Raw genomic sequence first — 21780 nt, 5'->3', positions numbered from 1 at the left:
AAACCGAAACAATATGGTCAGATTTGTTTTTTAAAAATACTTTTCTCTCAATTATAATTTTTAAAAATGTTTTGTATTTTTCCATTCTGAAAGTTTGTCTTTTTAATTTTCTTATTCAGTTGTTATCATCTTTCATTTATTTATTTAAAAAAAATTTTTTTTTTTAAGAAAAAGGGAATTTTCCATTTCAGTCTTCAAACTTTCTTTTTCTCCGAGTTCCCATTTCAACACCTCGGCCTCTTTTAAATTTCCGTCTCTCCTCGGGTGTGGAAATTCTAGGGTTCCATTCGTCAATCACCTCTCTTCTTCCTCTGAATTTCCATGCCTCGATTCTAAATTCTCGTATGCAGCTCTGAGATGCTCTGCAATTCCCTAAACCCTCACAAAATCCACAGTCCATGGAGGCCTCTCAGAGCACTAGTTCCAATTCTCCCCCGCCCTTTCTCACCAAAACCTATGAAATGGTGGATGATCCCATCACCGATTCGATCGTTTCGTGGGGTCAGACTGGCCACAGCTTTGTTGTTTGGAATCCCCCTGAGTTCGCCAAAGATTTGCTCCCCAAGTACTTCAAGCACAACAACTTTTCCAGCTTTGTCAGGCAGCTGAATACTTATGTAAGCCACCATAATTTCGTTGTTCGATCTTTTTTTCTTGTTTTATTGTCTCTATGTGTTGTTTTTCTATCCTTTAGCTCAATGTTTCATGGCTATTCTTAATAAATTTGGTACATGATGGAGGTAGTGGATGAGTTGACTTAGGTTGAATCTTTGAATTAACCATTTTATTCATAATTCTGAACAGAAGACCAAAAATTACGTTTATATTTCTATAATAATTCAGATGATCGCAATGACTTAGCTCAATACATAATCAAAATGGCTTTGTTTCTGTTACCAGTTTGATTTCTCTGTGTGTTTTCTTGTCTTTTCCTACTATTGATTCACATGTAAGCGCCTTGCTTTTCTTTAACTTGGAAAAAGTTTTGTTGCCCTTGAAATTGAATATATGTCATGTATTTTTATTTGAACATCAAATTTTTCATACTCAATTTTGAACAAGAGTGGGCATGTTAGGGTTTGTTTATAGTTGATTTCTCTTCTTTACATATCTAGGTGTTCTAAATATATTAAAATTTCAGACCCATGTGTGAGCTTATTAGTGTTTGTGTTTATTTGGAATTGATTAGTTTCTTTATTTGAATTTTCTTGCTCAAATCATTTGTATGAGCAAGGGGTCCTATAATTTGAACTTGAGGGTTTTTTTTTTGTTCTTTTGTAATTTAATATTTATGTACTTCATTTAAATTTTTCTTACCAAATTTGAAAATATAGGTGTTAGAAATCAGTGTTTGTGTAATGTGTAATTGATTTGTTTTTCTTTATTGTTTGATGTCTCTGTATATTTAGTTCTGAAACTAAGGGGTTTTTGCACGATTATGTGTCTTTTAAAAAAAAATCTATAAAAAGGGTGATTATGAATCTATTTCCCAAAATACGACACTTTTCAAAATCATCTTTTGAAAAAACTAATTTAGTAAAAATTTATGAATTGTGATCATACTAAAATCCTACTTTGAAAAGACGAATTTACCTGAAATAGGATAAGAATAAGAGATGAAAGATGTGGTATCCATCACCAAGAAATCATTTTTTGAAAAGATGAGTTCTGCATATAAAATTGTTTTTTCAAAAGACGATTTTAAAAGTTCTGTATGTTTGCAAATATTTTCTAGGGTGTTATTTAAAAAACTTTAATAGTTTGAATTCTTCTTGCTCGTGTGTAAAAACTTTGTCATTTGTTAACCTCGGAATCCGATTTGTTTTCTTTACTGTTAGTAGTTTGAATTCTTCTTGCTCAAGTTCAAACTTGTTTTTCTTTAAAAAATTAGGGTTTCAGGAAGGCTGATCCTGAGCAGTGGGAGTTTGCAAATGAGGAATTCATTAGAGGTCAGAGGCACCTTTTGAAGAACATACATAGACGCAAGCCGATTCATAGCCATTCCACACAAAATCAGGTGGGCTCAGCACCATTACCAGAATCAGAAAAGCAGGAATTTGAGGCTGAAATTGAGAGGCTGAAACATGATAAGGGTGCACTTCTGTCAGAGCTACAGCGGTATAAACAGGAGAATCAGTTCTTTGAGTTTCAAACACAGTCTTTAGGAAAACGAGTGTTTGATATGGAACTCCGGCAAAGGAAAATGATGGCCTACTTAGCGCAAGTATTGCAGAAACCCGGATTTACTTCTAGTCTCATGGCACAGTCAGAAATTCATAACAAAAAGAGAAGGTTATTGATGCCTAATTACCTTTTTAATGAAGCCAATGTTGAAGAGAATATGGTTGTGACTTTCCAGAAAGAAAAGCCGGACACAATTTCTGTTCAAGGGGAGAATGTTGAGATGATTGAGAGTTTGGAATCATCTTTAAATTTTTGGGAGAATTTTCTCTATGGGATTGGTCAAGGCTCAGCAGATGTAATGGATGGTTTTGGAACACTTTCCCAGCCTTCTCCAATCATTATTACAGAAATGCATTCATCATCAGATCCAGACACAAGCACCCAGCCTTGCTCACCTAAATCATATCCGTCATCACCTCATTCCAGGGATATTCACTCATCACCAGAGTTGGCCAGGGCTACAAATCATGCGGACAGCCCTGCTATTTCTTCTATTTATCTCAATATAGATGGTTGTCCTAAATCTTTGAGGATTGATGTCAATTCAGAGCCCACTAATGCTTCTGAGGTTGAGGCCTCAAAAGAATGTGAAGGAGGGACAACTGCTGCTGGGGCAAATGATGTCTTCTGGGCACAGTTCCTGACAGAGACACCTGGTTCATCGGATGCACAGGAGGTCCAGTCAGAACGGAGGGACACATATGGCGGCAAGGGTAACAGTAAGCCAGATGACCACAGGAAATATTGGTGGGATACAAATAATCTAGATCATCTTACTAAAAAAATGGGTCATCTTACTTCATCTGAAAGAACTTAATGTTGGTCCATTCATTTAACACTAGGTCTCAGTGGCTGGTTGTATATTAACTTAACTAAGAGGTATGATTACCTTGGTCCTATAGTTACAGACTACAAGTTTTAGCCCTCACTGTTGTGGTGCATGCCAGGTTCTTGCCAATAAGTTTCTGATGTTGCAAGAAAGTTTATATGTTCATTAATTTTTGTATTTATATGATATCAGATTATAGGTTTTGTACATTTTTCCATCTATCTATACTTATTTTTGACACATATTATCAATTTTGTTCTATGTTGTTGTCTTTTTATCTGATTTTGTTTTCCCATGTTGTGGCCATGTCCTTTCTATTTTTCATGTCAGAAGATGCTGTATGAATTGAGGTTTGATGCAATAGTTTGTGATATTTTCCTTGAACCAATAAATCCACTTTTGCTATGCTTGGAAGTTATGATGATCTTTCTTGGACTACAGATGGAGAACATGACTACTGTATTAGAGAATTGCTGTTGGCAATTGTTTCTTGGTGTAATTTATCTTAATCCTTTTATTTGATTTTCAAGTATATTATTTTGTATACATATATATATTGATTATTACACTTACTTTTGCTTCACTGCATGTTATGGAGTCAGGATCTTTCTAGATAGAAATCTGGACTGGTATCAACTACTGATTATATTTTCTACAGATATTTTTTTTTTGATAAATATATATTTTCTACAGATATATTATTGTTGTCATTTTGTATTGGTTGAATGGATAGGAGTTGCTGCAGTATGTTAATGATTTCATCATTTGGCTGATGAGATTAGAGGAGCTAAAATTAGAAGTTGAACTTAGGAATGCTGAGTGATTATAGAAATCTAACCAAACATGGAGTTTATAGGGCAGAGCATGCTTTGTTAGGGTATTAAATGGTGAGCAATAAGATAAAATATCATGTACATTTAGTTGAAATGATAAGAGTTCTTTTGGAGCAGATTCATATCAGTACCGATAGAATTAAAATGTCTTAAGGAGGTTGGAGATAGCAGTAATAGGTGAAATTTTGAGTGGCCAACTGTAGATATTGCTATCATGTGCAATGGAACTAATAGTTGTAGCAATAGGAAGGAATTCTAGGGTTCAACTAAAGGATCCTACAAGGGATGAGTACTAGAGCTTGCTATCCTCACATATAACAAAGAATATATATATATTGGAGAACCCACTAGCTTGTATAGAATTCAAAGACTCAACCGGAATTCTAAGGTCTTTTTATGAAGAGACATGGCAGAAGTTCTAGGATCCAAGGTTTCTTTTATGAATAAACAACTATAGGGTGTATAGAATTATATCAAGATGTTTAGCGATTCTAGCTTGTATGTCAAATCCTCAAAGTTCGTCTTGGTAGAATTTTTGTCCAGATGAGGAATATAGGTGATGCATAGTAGCCCTTCTTCTATCTTCTCTTGGATGAAATGACAATCATTTTTCATGTGTTTTATTCCTATCGTGATGGATTGAGTTGTGAGGTATGATTATGACAACTTTGTTGTCACAATATAGTTTCACAAGACCATGTAAGGGCATCCTCAACTCCTTTAGTAGTAGCTTCAACCAAATCATTTCATTATTCCCTTGATCCAACGACCTAAAATCAGCCTTAATGTTGCTTGTAGCAACTACACTTTACTTTTTACTCGGCCATGTCACTAAATTTGCCCAAACAAATGTGTAATATCTCGAGGTAGACCTCTTATCTTTTATTGATTGAACCCGATCAACATTAATGAAGGCTTCAATCTTCTTCTTTACTCTCTTCCCAAACAACAATCTCTTTCCTGGAGTCATCTTCAAGTACCTCAATATTCTATTCATTGCCTCTAAATGTTCATCACACAATGCATGCATGTACTAGCTTTACCGCACTTACAACAAAAGTCAGATCTAGTATATGTTAGGTAGATAAGCTTACCAACTAGCCTTTAGTCTTTCCTTCATTTTGTCCAAACTTTTAGTTTCACTCGATGGGTGTTTATGTCGATTTATACCCTAACATCCTAGTTCCTTCAAGAGATCAAGAGTTTACTTTCTTTATGAGATCGAAACTCCTTGTTTGCTCCTAGCAACCTCCATTCCAAGAAAGTATTTTAACTTTCCCAAATCCTTAATCTCAAATTATGTTGCAAGAATTCTATTCAAGCTTTCCATCTCACTCATATTGTCTTCTTGTAAGTATGATATCATCAACATAGACTATTAAGATAGTCTGTCCTAAGAATGTTTGAAGAATAAGATAGGATCTATCTAGCCTTAGGCGAAATTGCGGCTCTTGATTACTTTCCCAAATATGTCAAACCATGCTTTTGGTAATTGTTTCAAAACATGGAGTGACTTTCTAAATTCTAAGTCTACACACTTTGTTAGAACTACTCATATCCTCAAACCCTAGTGGTGGGTCCGGTCCATGTACATCTCTTCATCTTATTCTCCACTCAAAAAGGCATTCTTCATAGATTTGCTACAAGAGATAAGAGAACCCTTATAGTATTAAGTTTTACAATAAGCGCAAAGTTCTTGTGATAATCCACTCCACAAGTCTTTAATAAATTCCTTTGCCATCACTCTCGCTTTGTATCACTTAATTATGCCATTTGAATTGTACTTTAAAGTGAGTGCTCAATCAACCTTCTTCCACTTTAGAAGAGCTAGAACCTCCTGATATTAGACAAAAAAAAAAACAAATCAAAGGAAATCCTTGATATTTTATTATAAAGGTGATGATAAGTATCCTTTCTTAGGTGGTGTTTATTTTTTTGGTTTTTTGCTGAAAACAATTTAGTTTAGAATTTAAATTATTTTTTTTTCTACTTTTTCATGACTTATTATAAACTTTTTACTAAATAGAAAAAACCAAAATATGTAGTTTTTTCTAAATAAAAAAAATAACATATTGTTTTTTTTTCACTTTTTAATACTTAATAAAAATAAAATACTACAAAAACAAACAACCTAATTTTTAACACTATTAAACATTAAGGTTCTATTTAGAATTAAGTAAAAAAACAAACACTATCTTAATCTCTTTCCACATTTTTCCCCCAAACAAAAAGAAGTAATGTTTCACCTTTTTGTATAATTTTTATTTGAAAAACAAAGGGAATACCATATTGAATTAGGGTATTATTTATTAAATTAAATTTGCGATCCCGGTCCTTAAATAATAATATAAATATATAATATCATGATAGAAATAAGTAAAATTAAAATACAAAAAAATGTAATTTAGGTAAATAGGATCAAAATATAAAAATAAAAAAAAATGATCAAGACACAAATAGATGAGATGAAAATAAAATAAAATAAAATTATAAATATTACAAGTATGTTATACGGAATGCAATTGAAATTGGTATTGATGATGACATGTTTAGGAAATTTCAGAATGAATCATCCAAATGATGATTTTTTTTAGAACAAATCTGCATGATGTGATGTCAAACATTATAAAATGTTCGTCCTATCCTCACTGAATACTAATTGATTTTTAGATGACATAGTTAAAATCGGATCTAATAATCATAATTTTATTGCATCAATAATTAATTTTATATTATAACATTTTTAATATATCTGTTTCTTACACAGAGTTTGATTAAAAGTAGAAAATTTTAAATTAATTAAAATTTTTAATTTTTAATTTTAAACCTATTTCTTAATATAAAAAATGATTACATTAAACTTAGTGTATGATAATAAATTTTTAAAGAATGAAAATGATAAAATAGATGAAAAAAAAGGCTTGTTAAAAATAACTAATGGATCACATAAAAAAAAAATTATATATTCAGCCCTAGAAAGAAAAAAAATTATAATAGATGACCTTTCTTTAATGGCAGATCATAAATTTATTGGACTCACCTAAACAGGACCCACCACAAAACAATACGGTAGTTGGCTTCGTGATAAAAGTCAAAACTCAGGGCTACTTTTAGACATTTTTGTTGTCTATCCAAATTTCATCAAACAAAATTGAAAGGCTACCTAATAAATCTTTTTACCAAAAAAGGAAAAAGAAAATCTTCTTTTGTAATTTATAAAAAATTCAATTTAGGCAACATTTTGAGGAATCTTTGAAAACATTTTTTTTTTATAAGATAGTTGATGTTCTTGGTCAATTTAGTTTAAACACGTAAAATAAAAATATATTTAATTGAGAAAAATATTTTTATAAATATGAAAAAGGGAAAATCATCATATAGGATGGACTAGTGGAGACATTGATAAGGATTTTGATAGTTTTGATGAGTCTTATGAAATACAAGGAAAAGTGTACAAGTCCTTTAAAAGCCATCCATGTAAATATTAGACAAATATATATATAAAACATCTACCACTAGAAGTAATACTTCACAAGAATTCACTCTTTGATCTTTATCAAGTCCCAACAACCCTATTTAATGATTTTCCTGCGAAGAATGTGACTAAAATGTTAAAAAAAAAAAGTTATTAGTTTGATAAAATAAATGTGAACATTAAAAGAAAATAAACAAAAAAAAAAATGAAAGGAGAAAATAGGTTAATTATGGGGTAATTGTTAATAGAGGTTGTCTTCTGGTTATAACCCTCTTTGAAAAACTTTGGTAGCGTTGCTAGATCGGAATCAAAATAATGAATCAAAGCACATGGAGCCTTATGAAAAAATTTCCTCAAATGGTAGTTGCCAAAGCTCCAAGTGAACCCAAAATAAGCCATGGATTTGGATCTACCAAAAGAATGCCTTTTAAATTTAATCATAAACCATTTTGCAGCTTTTGGCTATTCCAATATTAATAAGTACAAGTTTTTCGCTTGATTATATAAAACATGACTTATATAACTTTAGACTATGAAACAAAGTAAATAAAAATTATAATAATAAAAAATAAAAAAATAATGAAATACCACTTTTTATATATTTTTTGAAATAAGAGTAAGAAAATTTGGTTACATATCCATAAATAGGTTTTTCTGTTCCCTACCTTTAAGAACTTTTATAAATGAATTCTTCTTTTTCTCTTCCTAAAATGTCGTGTTATAAATGTGAAAATTAAAAGAAAAGAAAGAAAAAAATAAAACAAAAGAAAAAATTAATTGTTAAGCCTCTCAAAATAATACAAAGGATTATGACGAACTACAAGTATAATAATAGTGTTCTCATTCACAAACTACCACAAATATTTATAACAATTAGAGAGATGACATTAATATAGTAAAAGTACAAACATGGTAATAGTATTCTTATCCATAAATTATTATAAATATTTATAAATTAAAGATATGCATGATATAGCTAAAGTTGGAAAAAAAATGTGATTACCGTAAAAAAAAAAAAAAAAAAACATAGAAGAGCAAATATAGACAAAATGGCTAAGTTATAAAATTATGTTTGACTTGATTAATTAGATAAAATAGGAGATATATATATATTATAAGATATTATATTCTAAGAGATGTGATATACTTGAATACAATATCTAAGTATTATTCTTAATGAAATATGTTATGTTATGTTATATTTAATTTATAAAAATAAGATAAATATAAAATAAAATGAAAAACATATTTATAAATAAAAATATTATATTTTTATAGTAAATATTAATACATACATACATTAATATTATTTTATGATATATTCTATATATTTTTTTAGTTATTTGTTTGGATGACAAATTTAACTATTTCTTTAATTAAAGTTATTTATGTTATAAAATATTTTTAAAATGGAGAAAATCAATTAAATGTATAAATTATTCTATTCAAATAAAATATAATAAGTGACAAAATAACGTAAATAATCATATCACTAAGATCCGATATAGTATACAATCTCTTATCCTAATCCTAGCTTATCTCTATCCAATCCCACATGAGATATCATATATATATATATATATATGTTTGGTAATAATTTATATTCCTAGGATTTTTCTTTTTTCTTTTTTTTATTTTTTTAATATTGTAAAGTCCAAATACCTTCTCATCATATGCTATATTAACTTAAATTTATATCAATCAAATCATAGATGATTATAAGTTGTCTTGTTCCCAAAGAGCATATTGTCAATTATGTAAAAGTTGATAATATTGAATTTACTTTTCTAAGACTTACCAAAAAGATTTAGCATCACTCAGAAAATATTATTTTATTATTTTCTTACTTATAATTAAATTACCCTTTTAATTTTTATATCTTCCTTAATTTTTCAAAGAAAAATAACGTTAAGAACCTCAATGGTCCGTTTGGTAATGATTTTTGAAAATAATTTTAAAAATTATTCTCTGATTTTTATAGAATAAAAATTTATTTAAAAACCTAAAATATTTTTAACCCATTTTTAATATTTTTAAATATGTTTTAATTTTTTTATATTTATTATTTTATTTTTATATAATTATTTCTCACAACAACTCCCATCAAACAGGTGAAAATAACATAAAACAACTAAAAAATATTTTTTGAAAACATTTTATTTTTTATTTTTAACAAAAAATATAAAGTGTTTTCTTTATTTTTTGTTTTATAAAATAGATAACTGTTTTAAAAAACATTTCTTAATTTTTTTTTTCTGAAATTCCTGATTTTAATAAAAAATAGAAAAAAAAAATGAAAGAGAAAAAAAATAGAATATTACTGCTATTATTTTTTATTTTTTATTGTTTTCTTCCTGACTTATATATTTATTTCTTCACTGAATTTAAAACGTATGTTTTAAATCCTATTAAATAACTATTAAGTTTTTATTTAATAAATAATTAAGTTACTGCATGACAGCGTTACATATTACAGCTCATAGGCGGTAATCCTGCATGGGTTACATTGTTTTTAAATTAAAAAAATAGAAAAAAAAAAGTGCTGATGGACTAGAGAGAAACTTTTTATTAGCTTTCAATTAGAAATGGATTTTTCTAGTAAAATAAATTATGTTGTTTGGATATTATTATTTCATTAAGGCATAAAATAAAAAAATCTACTCCTCAAAAATAAATATATTATTTTAATATAATTAAAAATTTTAAAAAATAAAAATTGAAAAAAATAAGAACTCGTTTGACCATGATTTTAAAAACTTGTTTTTAAAAATTATTTTTAAATTAAAAAATAAACAACAATTTTTAAAAACAAGTTAAAAAAAAATATGGTTCAAACAACTCCTAATTATTATCTATTTCACTTTATTTTTAAAAATTATTTTTCAAGAACAATGATGAGATGGTATTAAAAATTTTTTTCAAGAAAAATGATGAGATTAGAAATTTTTAAAAATAATTTTTATTTTTAAAAATGTAAAACTCTTTTTAAATCAGACAACCAAGACCCACTATGGATATATTTAGAAATTGTTTTAAAAAACAATTTATTGTATGTAAGAACGAAAACATGTTTGATAATTAAAAATAATAAAATATGGACAATAAAAATACTGGAAAACATATTTGACAGTGAAAAAAAGTTTTTTATTCCTAAAAATAATTTAAAAAATATATATATTCTAGTGATTTTTAGCATTTTTAAAATGATTATTTTAAAAAATTATTACAATATATGACAAATGATTAAAAATAAAATAAAATAGATAGAAATTATTTTTAAAAAATATTTAAAGTAAAGAAAAACATTTCAAGTTTCAAATATAGTTTTGTAATTTTGTACTAATTTATCTTACAAATTAAGCAAAAAGAGGGCAAAATGAAATTCCACAAATCTTTACATTCAATCAAATAGAAGGCTTTGAAAAAGGCAAGCAGCCTAACAAGAAAAAAAGGGACAAGACCACCCAACCAATGACCAAGGAGCCGGTGAATCTAATTATCAATACTGCGAGATCGGATCTTTCTTCTCTTTCGCTTCAACAGAGATCTATCTCGTCTTCGATCTTTGTGCGAGGCCATCGGATCTCTGTCTCCTCCTCTCTCTACCAATCTCTGCTTCAACTCCAGGTCCGTTTTGGCACTCTTTTGCGCCTCTCTCTGGGTTCTGAGAAAGTAATTGAAATGTGAATTGTGAATTGTGAATGTGTTAATGAATGAATGAGCAGAATGGCAGTGTTTCGGTGGAGTTCTAAGATTCAACAAATTTTCTGGCCTTTTTTGGGGTAGTTGCTCTCTTTTGAGGATTTTGATAGGAGAATGCCTTGTCTGAGAGTTCCCATCACGAGAATTTTGGATTTTTTTTTTTTGTCATGTTTTGTTTTTGTTTGTTTGTTATGCCTTTTTGGGGTTTTATAGAGAAGGATTACTTGCTTTTGTTTTGTTTTGCTTTGCTTTATTTTATTTTATCTTATTTTGTTTATTTTGGTTTTTGGTGGCTGTTATTGTTGAATTCCATGCAGTGCACCTCGAATCAGTGTTGTAGCGATAGTCCTTTTGCTATGGAGTAAAAGGGTAAAGCCATTCCTGCATTGTTTTAGATGGAGAATTGCGTTTTGCATTTTGAATTAGGATTGACAGTTTTTTATGTGCACTTAAGTTGTGTATATGGCACCCGTGGATTTAAAAGACCTCGTGAATTGCCTTGGGTTATGGGTGTGGTTTTGGCTGTATTGGCCACATCTTTTGGTCTAACAGGTTATTCTATGCCTTGGAGCCAAATTGATTTTTGGGCTGTAAAAATTTAACAATTATACCTAAAGCTACTCCTGTAACCAGATCATCTTTTGTAGAGTTACTTTGCAGAAGTGCTAGTGTGGGACAATCCAATTTCACCCAACTTTACAGTTTAGACACTTTTATATTACCTCTTCTTACTGTATTAATGTGCTTCCACATGATACTGTGTTGTAGTGATAGGCATTGCTGAAAATCTTTGCTGGATTCTAAAAATTGATCAAATGTTTTAGATAGGTAGTTTTGGAGAATTGCATCTTGCATTATTATGATTGATATATCTTTTTTGATTCTTGCATTGATAGGTGTTGGTGGAAAACCCTGTATTGGATTCTAGAGTTTGTTCTAAGTTGATTCATGAATTGTAGGTGTAGGACATAAATTATTGTATACTTTAGGTTGTTTTTTTTTTTTTTCACCTTCAACTCAGAGAGTTTTAGTTACTGTAAAATTAACATTCTTTTTATTGGAGCAGGCATTGTTGGGGTCTCTGGATTTGTTGAATGCAGTGGGTGGAGTTTGGAGTGATTTTGGGTTCTAGACTTCTCCAATGCACCTAGTAATGTGATGTGGATTTTGGAATTTAATATAATAAGAATAAGATTGTGAAGTGTTTTCTGGGTTCTTTTTGGTTATATCGCTCAGGCTATTGTCTGATTTGATGGGTAGATTGGGGTTCAGATGGCTCTAACTAAGAGCAGGGAAGGAGATGGTAGAAAGTGATTTAGAAATAGAAGAAGTTTCATACAAGGGGATTAACTATACTCAGACTGGAAACCAAGGGCCAGTTCTGCGCAGGGAGCCCTCATTCTCACGCTGGTGTGATGAAGATGGGATAATTTGTTCAGGTTGTCAATTAGACAATGCAGAAGCAGGTTCAGAAGACTCTGATTTTGAATTGCCTTTGCTTCAACAGGGTGAACTAGAAAATAGTGTTTCAGACAAGGAGAGGTACCAATATAGTAAGTTTGAGAAGAGAACTATGCAATTGAATGGTGGTAACACAATGGATGGTTCTTCTATTCATGTTAGGGGAAATGGAAATGAGAAGTATGTGCCCTTTGATATTGAAGATAAACCTGAAAGAGAGATAGACTTCTCAAATATTGGTGTGGATGGCTCTAATTCTAACGGAAACCATGAAATGTCGTCGCCAAATTCCAATAACTCTATTGATGTTGTTAGTTTGCTGAAGACATTGTTTTTTATTCTTGTTTGGTATACTTTCAGCACAATCTTGACACTGTAAGTTCTTTCTTAATCAATCATTGGCTAAATATTTCGGTTCATTTAAATTTGCTTTCCTCTGCAGCTCTATCAGAAACGTTGCTTATTTTTATTATGTTTTTGTTGGATAGGTACAATAAAACACTGCTAGGAGATGATTTGGGAAGGTTCCCTGCTCCTTTATTGATGAATACTGTGCACTTTCTAATGCAAGCAATTTTATCAAAAGCCATCACATGCTTTTGGTCTCAAAGATTTCAACCTAGCGTGACTATGTCTTGGAGAGACTACTTTGTGAGGGGTAGCAACAAATTCTTTCATTCTTTCTTGATAAAATGCCATATAAATTTTTTTTTATTGCTTTACTCCATTTGGTATTTGCTAGTTGCTTTGTAATTATTTAATAGATTCTTGTCAACTATATTGGTTCTTGTTTCTGTTGGTTTCCAAAATGGGTTATTTTGGGATTTCCATATCTTTTGCAATCTTTGTTAAAATAGCTTCAAAAAGTTAATGGGAAGAATTGTGTATTGAAAACCTTCTATTGCACAGTTAGAAAGTAAAAAGATTGAGATTTGTTTTGAATTGGAAGATATATTCCTTCATGGGTAAGAGTGCTGCTATTTATATATAGTTACATGAGCGAAATAGCTTTATGATTAAATACTTTTACAATGAAGTATATATATATTATTTATATGTTCCTCCATAAATAGTGAACCAGAAAAAGAAAAAAATAAACTTAAATAGTTTCTGGACAAAGGGGTAGTTTATCTTGCATGTTTTGTTAATGGAAGATTGGATTGGATTAGAACTGGTGTGGCTCATTTGGTTTGAGTACCTTATCAAGTTTCATCCTGAAATTACTGACTGGAATGGGGCACAGTTTGAATCTACTTATGTTAATATGTGGCAAAACTACCTTTTCCACTTTTTATTTTTATCTTTTTAATTATAATTATTTTTATTTTATTGCTTCTCATCTTGAAGGAAGTATTGGTAGCCTTCTTCAGTGCTCAAACTCTCCATATATGCTATGAGAAAGGCTTTCTAATAGGACCACATTGGGATTTGTAGCTTTGTGGAATAATAATGTTGAAGTTCTTCTCTGCCTATTTACTTCATGTCTATCCTCCACTTACCAAGGTTGGTGAGATTGGGTTTGAAGTAGATTCAGAGGGATTTTCTATGGGGCTCTTGAGCGAAAACCTCATTTGGTAAGGTGGGCGACCGTTTGTTAAGATAAAAGAAAAGGGGATTTAGGGGTTAAGAGTCTTGCTATTCTTAATAAGGCTCTCCTTGGCAAATGGAGCTGGCGTTTTGCGAATGAGAGAGAGGCCTTTTGGAATAAAGTAATAAGGGGGAAGTATGGGGAGGAACGAGGTGGTTGGTGTTCTTGCGATGCAAGGGAGGGGTATGGTGTAGGGTTGCGGAAAGCAATTAGGAAGCTTTGACACCTCGTTAGTAGTAGACTTTCTTTTGTGGTGGGTAATGGGTAGAGGGTGAGTTTTTGGAGGGATAAGTTGTGTGGGGACATGCCTTTGTGTGATTCCTTCCCTCTTTATTTGCCTTAGTTGTTTTTAAAGAAGCTTAGGTGAAGGATGTTTGGAATGTCTCAGAAGGTGGGAGGAGTCGGAGTCCTCGTTTTACTAGACCTTTCAATCATTGAGAGGTGGATGAGGTGGAGAACCTTTTGTTATGGCTGGGTGGGAAGAGAGTGAATATGGATGAGGAGGATAGCGTGTTGTAGACGCCAATGAAGATTGGTAAATTCTCTGTAAAGTCTCTCTATAAAGCCGTAGAGCTGGAATCTTCAGTTTACTTCCCAATGAAGATCATTTGGAATTCCTGGGTGCAACCAAAAGTATGCTTCTTTGCTTGGGAGGCCTCATGGGGAAAAGCTTTAACTTTGGACCAAATCCAAAAGAGGGGTTGGGCTTTACCAAATAGGTGTTATCTTTGTCATTCAAATGAGGAATCCATAGATCACTTGCTTCTCCATTGTGTAAAGACAAGGGCTTTGTGGGAGGTGTTCTTTTCTCTTTTTGGAGTTTTGTGGGTGTTTCCTTCTTCGGTTAGGGAAACCCTCTTGAGTTGGAATGGGTTTTTCGTGGGTAAGAAGTGTAAGAAAGTTTGGAGAGTGGGCCCCTTGTGCATTTTTTGGACAGTTTGGAAGGTAAGAAATAGAATTGCCTTTGAAGACGACGTGTTGTCCATCCAAAGGCTAAAAGGTTCTTTTGTATACTTATTATGGTAGGCGACTAAGTTGTTTATAGAAAATGGTCCTTTGATGTTAATAGATTTCATTGATTGGGTGGGCTCTCTTTGAGGGAGGGGTTGTCTCTTGTATATCTTTTTGGACAATTTTCTGTTTCAGTTGCAAGGGGGTGAGTGTATCTTCTTGTATATCATGGGCTGCTATTTTAGCGCCTCTTTTTAATACAATTACTCTTCTTTACTTATAAAAAAAAAAAAATAAAAAAAAATGTTGAAGGTCTTCTCTGTGGATAAACTATGTTCAATGATTCCAATGTTGTTCTTAGTTAAAGATGATTATCATGGTTGAGAAACAGGGAGTTGTTTTGAATAGGTGAAACAATGCACTCAGAAGATTCCATTACTCTTTCTTGTTGGCTGAAAATATTGCATCTGACACTGATTTTAGATGGAATGACTAAAAAATCAATCATTATTACTTGTATATTTACACCTCTTTTGAAGTATATATTCAGAAAGAGGTTTTAAAAGGCGATAATAGAGAGGATGAATTATCCCATTGTGTTTTGAGTTAAATGGGAAATGTTATAGACTGCATGCATGTTAAGTTTGAGAGAGATCTTTTGTACAAGGATGATGTTTTCTTGATAAAATATATCTTCTGATAAATATTTCATTGTTCATTTCATATTAAGTGCATAATATTTTGACCTCATCCATTATCACATAATTTCCTTTGGTAGATTTCAATGTTCTCTTAATATTGGCCTTCCATTCTTCTTAGATTTTGGTTCTGAATCTCTCTAGCACTTGTTTTATTGACTTTTCTAACAACTACTGATACAGATGGACTTTGCCTTTCACAGTTGTACCAACAGCTCTTGGAACAGCATTGGATATTAACTTGAGCAATGCATCCCTTGTTTTCATCTCTGTTACATTTGCAACTATGGTTGGTTATCCTTATATACTTCTTTTATTCTTTATTTTTCTGCTTTGTAACTTATTTTGAGGTCTTAGTGGAAGGTGAAATTATAGTTTGTCCCTTGTGGTTTTATTGTATGGTTGTATGAATCCTCCTTTAACTTGAATCATGTTCTTGCTTTTGCAGTGTAAATCTGCTTCTCCCATATTTCTCCTTATATTTGCTTTTGCATTCAGGTGAGTTTCTTGTCAGATTAGCTTCTTATTAAATTTTACTTCATTCAATGTAGTTGCATTTTAAGTGTCTTTGTGCAATCATGCTATTGATTTTGAGTTATTACCCACAGATAAATCATCATTTTCATTACCGTTTCAATTTCTTGATATCTATTTTTGAGCAATTTAAATCTAATTTGTGTTTGGGAATTTTCAACATTGAATGATGACATATTATTTCAAAATGTTCAAACAACAGGCTGAGGCCTATCTATAGATGCAAACCAAGTATGTCTAATTATTGATCATTGGCTTACTTTCGTGTTATCATCTACTTTAATTACTGTTAATATATCTTATTTGCATTTAATTATGAATATGAATCTTTCTTTTTTGATAGGCAAACTAGAAATATGTTGATTTAAAGCTCATTCCAAAAATGGGGAAACAACCCTAATCTACAGGAAGTGTACAAGGTGACTTAAGAGCCAAAGAAGCAAAAAAAAAAAAAAAAAAAAAAAACACTACTGGCATAAGAACAACATAGCACCTTCCCAGTTGTTGCATTAACCTGGTCTGAGGTATTTGACAACTGCACTGACCTTTCCTCTTTGTGACAAAAAAAGGGATCTTACCTATCAGACTTTGTTTCTTAAAGGCAGTTAACCATGATGTAAAATGTCAAAGTTACTCTTTCGCTAAATCAAGGGTAAACAACACCATTTTGCCACTTCACCTTCTTCTTTTTTTTTTTTTCCCTTATTTTTTCCCCATCTTTATCTTCTTCCTCTATCACATCTCTTACAAAATCTTAATCCCATCATTTTTTTTTTTAAATCAAGTTGGAAAAGTAAAAAAATGAAACAAAATAAATTGAATTGAATATTCACAACTATTAGCAGCTATTGTGCTGCAGGTACAAAAAACAAAAAAATTAAGGAAAAAAAAAAACATCACAATGGGTTCTGCTTATAATTGATAACACATGCTGCAGCAACAAATCATGGAAAATGCCCAACAGGGAAAAGTTAAAAAACAGACTGGGAAAAAAATAAGAGAAGATAGCATACGAGAGGTAGCGTATTGAGCTTCAAGCATAATCATGGAACATGGCCAAGGAGAAAAATTAAAAACAGATTGAAAAAAAAATGAAGAACAAGATAAGCCCATCACAAAAAAATTGAGAAATGTATTGAAGAAAATTAAGAAATAAAAAATTTAATTAAACCCAAACCCAATTTGCACTAAGGGTAATATAGGTATTTTTCAAAATTTTGGCTGTATTAGCAGTGAGATTAGCAACGAAATGGTACATTGATGGCTAATTAATGGCATATGACAGTCTTCTTGTTTGACTAAAATCTGAAGGATGCTAATTTTCTTTCTTTCTTTTTTTCTTTTTCCTAATCTACTTTTCTTTTGAAAAAGAGGAAAAATTTGTGTAATTAGACCTAACCTCCTTGGGGTGGGGGTGGTTGCTTTCATTTGTAATTTTTGAATACAGGGAATTACTATGGTTTTAGACTTTATCCTCAAGAAAGGTATATCTGATTAGACCCATTCTCAGGGGAAGTCAGTAAAAAATTCCCCTAGATAAATTACCCCTTGACCATACAAACAGAGATTTAATGTTGGTTACAGCCAAATTAGAAAACTTCAGCCCATAAAAAACCTTTGATTAAACTCTTCCCAAGGCACCAAACAAACATAAAGGGACTATTCTCCATTCCTTCGTGTGGTCCTTAGCACAGAATTATCATTTGACCTCTGTGCAATGTGCCTTTAACAGGATGAGGCAGAATCCGACACCCTGAACTAGGACCAAAAAAAAAAGAAAAAAAAAAGCAAACAAAGATCTCAAATTGCATGCTCAACCAGAGCGTATGCTAATGTGGTTAGTTAACTCCTTTTGTTTGCACAAGTAACACCAATTGACAAGAGTCTAGGCAGGGCTTACAAGTTGATTGATTGTAAGAATCTTCCCTGGAACTGACAGATTGGTAGGAATGCTTGTTTGTGTTAGCCATGAAGGCGCTTAGCTGCCTCCTACAGAGGGCTTGGGAGGGTGGCTTTCTGTCAGGCTTCAAGGTGAATGGTAGAGTTGGAGAGGGTTTGAAGGTTTCTCATTTGTTGTTCACCGATGACACTTTGATGTTTTGTGAGGCTTCTAATGCCCATTTGACCAACTTCAGTTGGTTACTCATGTGGTTTGAGGCCATTTCGAGATTAATCTAACCAAAAGTGAGTTCATTTCGATTAGAAGGGTGGAGAACTGGGAGGAGTTGACCGTTGTGTTAGGCTGCAGAGTGGGTGTGCTCCTAATCTCTTAGTTGGGCCTTCCTCTAGGTGCCCCTCATAATTCTTTGGCTGCTTGGGATGGAGTGGAAGAAAGGTTTGGTAAAAGATTGGTAATGTGGAAACAACAGTATATTTTCAAAGGGGGGATGCTAACTCTGATTAGGAATACTCTTTGTAGCTTGCTAATCTACACTATGCCTTTGTTCTGGATGCTGAGGATGGTGAGGTTAAGGTTAAAGAGAATTCAGTGGGACTTTAGAAATTCAACGGGACTTTCTTTGGGGAGGAGGGATGTTAGAGAGAAAACATCATCTAGTGAAGTGGGCCACTTTTTGTTTAGTTAAGAGGAAAGGGAGCCTAGGCCTAGGAGTTTGACGTCTTTCTTCGCATAATAAGGCCTTTTTGTGTAAGTGGAATTGACGCTTTGCAACAGAAAGGAAGGTGTTTTGGAGACGAATTGTAAGCGGTAAGTATGGGGAAGTTGAAGGAGGTTGGTGTCTAAGGAAGCGAGTGATGGTTATGGTTTTGGGTGATGAAAAACCATAAGAAATTTGTGGGAGATGGTTACTTGTAGAATTTCCTTCTCAGTGAGTAATGGGAGCAAGGTAAAGTTTTGGAAGGATAAATGGTGCGGTGATGAACCTTTGAGTGTTTCTTTTCTTTCATTATTTGCCTTAGCTATGTCCAAGGAGGCTTGAGTGGTAGACTTATGGTCTCACTCTAATGGAAGAGGTGTGTGGACTCTTGGATTCTCTTGGCATTTAATGATTGGGAAATTGAGAGTGTGGAGCGCTTCTTGGCAAGGCTACTTGTTAAGGTGGTAGTTGAGGAAGGAGAGGACTAGGTGTGCTGGTTGGAAGCAAAAAGAGGAACTTTCTTTATTAGGTCCCTTTACTCTAACCTGGAGGTGGGGAGATCTGAGCCGTTCCCATATGGTATTGTGTGGAATGCTTGGGTTCCACCTAAGGTGAGCCTTTTCACTTGGGAGATGACTTGGGGAAAAGCTTTGACTCTTGATCAGTTACAATGGAAAGGTTAGTCTTTGGCCAATAGATGTTTGTCACACTCATGACGAGTCAATTGACCACATCCTTTTGCATTGTAGCAAGTTGAGGGTGTTGTAACAACTTTTGTTTTCTCTTTTTGGTATTTCATGGGTGATTCACTCTTCTGTGAGAGACGTTCTATTAGCTTGACATGACTCTTTTGTGGGGAGGAAGCGGAAAAGGTTTGGAGAGCTGCTCCTTTATGCCTTTTTTTTTGGATAATTTGGAAGGAGAGAAATGGAAGATCATTTGAGAATGAGGAGCTCTCTAATCATGGACTCAAAGTCCTATTTTTATGTAGATTGTTTTCTTGGTCCAGTCTGTTTATAGGCAACAAATTGATGTCCTTATTTGATTTTATTGATTGGTTTGGTTCGGTTTGAGTGAGGGAGTATTTTTTGTTTTTCCAACATTTTTTGGTGCTTTTCAATACAATTGCTTCTTATCTATCAAAAAAAAAAAAAAAAAAAAAAAATGATTGGTATGAATACTTAAGAGAAACAACCATTCTTAGAGACCTTTCACACTTGTCTTTCTTCAAAACTACCAAATAAAGGTAAATAAGGTGTAAAAGCGACTTCACAAACTTAATTTCCAATGGTGGACGCTGGTGTCCTACGAGCTAGCTGCCTACTCTAATAATCAATCACCCTTGCATTTTTGTAAGATGCTATGTTGAGCAAGTCTAGGGAACAAATTTTCAACAAAGAATCCCTAGCCCAAACAATGCTGAAACCTGATTAAGTCCATTGCCTATAGAAATACTCAGTCTTGGTTGAAAGAAAACTAAAGCTGTTTTAATAGCTTTCCTACGAACTAACTTGCGATCCTTCCTATATGCCCTAGAACATCATCACCTGTATATCCTGCAGAACTCATTGAATGTAACTCTTCTGCACAAATTAATGCTCAATGGAAAATCTCCTCAGCCATTCACCAAATTAAGCCTTCTTGGGCACCAAAAGACTTATAATATCCTACTCACTTGTATCCTTATAAGAAAAAACAATAGGCCTACTTCACCTAATGCAGTTTACTTCCTAGTTGCCCATCTTACCTCCTAACAGGAAATCATGCTGGACTTTTTCAAGCTTAATCCCCACCATTGAGAAAATAAAGAAAGAGGGCAGAAGATATATCTTCAAAATGTGCTTCACTTGCAGAGTCACAATGGAGGACATAGGGTACACTAGGAAGCTAATGAGGGTACTTCAAATCATAGTTTTAAAAGGTTTGAGGTGCACCTAAGACAAAAATTTCCTACAACTTAGGTGCAAGGCGCAACACGAGGTGTACGCCTGAGTGAAGTGAAATGCGACTTAGGATGCATATCAATTTTATAGAATATGATTCAAAATCTAATCCAATCGATAAATAATTCAAGATGTCAAACATTTAAAAGAAGCATTCAATAAAAAAATAATGAACTTATATAAGTTTCAAATGTAATTAGAAATTTCAAGAATAAAAGTGTTAAAAAAGGAAGAATAAAGTAGACAAGGCGCAACTCTTCAATAAGACACATGTCTTGGCAAGTGAGGTGTTATAACTAGGGAGTGGTCGTGCTTTTAGCGCGCCTTTTAAAACTATGCTTTAAATAAACATGTCACGTTGGTGGTTGGCAACTTTGCCTTCCTACATCCAAACGGCTACATCAAATTACATTCACCACATAACCTACTAGAATAAGGCCACTTTCCTCTATTGACTTTATATCTAGAGCTACAACAAAACATAAAGGAATCCACGTTCGAATACCTTGTCACTAATTGACTCATAAAATAGAAGATAATCGCGAGGAAAAAAAGAAGACAATCTGATAAGGAGAGAGGTTCCCTTTGCCTCAAACCTTTGTAGGTCTAAAATAAACTTCTATAAATAACGAACATGGATGCTATACACCAAGATCTATGGGCCTTATACAAAGGGCATCAAAAACCCAAAAGAGAGAGGACACCCAAAACCAACCACTCCCTTCCTCACCAAGAACCCACCTAATCTACAAAATTGATAGGAGGCATTGAGCCTACTTCAGTGTACATGCTATCCCATGACATAAGATTATTAAGGGATGAGTGTTTTAGTGCTTGAACTGATTGCTCCTTACTTTCAAACACTCTTTGGTTTCTTTCCTTCCAAATTGTCCAAAAAATACCAAGGGGAGCCTCTCTTAAAATTTTCTTATGGTTCCTTCTCACAAAAGAACCATGCCATTGTTATATAATGTTACTTACCGAA

The 21780-nt window shown here is 32.5% G+C and overlaps 2 protein-coding genes across 2 annotated transcripts in view; both read left to right on the top strand.

Moving 5' to 3' along the window:
- The first annotated feature begins 179 nt into the window (after positions 1–179).
- On the top strand, positions 180–3257 carry LOC117927249 (heat stress transcription factor A-4b-like). The gene is made up of 2 exons (XM_034846702.1): positions 180–617; positions 1892–3257. Exons 1-2 carry the CDS (start codon positions 399–401, stop codon positions 2999–3001), a joined length of 1329 nt encoding a protein of 442 aa, XP_034702593.1. The 5' UTR covers positions 180–398; the 3' UTR covers positions 3002–3257.
- Positions 3258–10754: 7497 nt separating this feature from the next.
- Positions 10755–21780, top strand: part of LOC117926734 (probable sugar phosphate/phosphate translocator At1g06470) — a 30354-nt gene continuing 19328 nt past the window's right edge. The window contains exons 1-5 of the mRNA XM_034845993.1: positions 10755–10948; positions 12090–12859; positions 12973–13142; positions 15925–16010; positions 16170–16219. Coding sequence (XP_034701884.1) covers positions 12324–12859; positions 12973–13142; positions 15925–16010; positions 16170–16219 — 842 coding nt within the window. The 5' untranslated portion in view covers positions 10755–10948; positions 12090–12323. The remainder of the gene's footprint in view (positions 10949–12089; positions 12860–12972; positions 13143–15924; positions 16011–16169; positions 16220–21780) is intronic.

This window comes from Vitis riparia, chromosome 12 (genome assembly GCF_004353265.1).
Source record: "Vitis riparia cultivar Riparia Gloire de Montpellier isolate 1030 chromosome 12, EGFV_Vit.rip_1.0, whole genome shotgun sequence".
Taxonomy (NCBI): domain Eukaryota; kingdom Viridiplantae; phylum Streptophyta; class Magnoliopsida; order Vitales; family Vitaceae; genus Vitis; species Vitis riparia.
Note: the sequence above shows the minus strand (reverse complement) of the source record. Positions and strands in the feature narration are given on the sequence as shown.

Bases quoted from the DNA above. Each gene is read 5' to 3' on its own strand.
- LOC117927249 (XM_034846702.1), top strand. From the start codon at position 399: ATGGAGGCCTCTCAGAGCACTAGTTCCAATTCTCCCCCGCCCTTTCTC. The intron at 618-1,891 runs GTAAGCCACCAT...TTAAAAAATTAG, and splicing joins TCAGGCAGCTGAATACTTAT to GGTTTCAGGAAGGCTGATCC.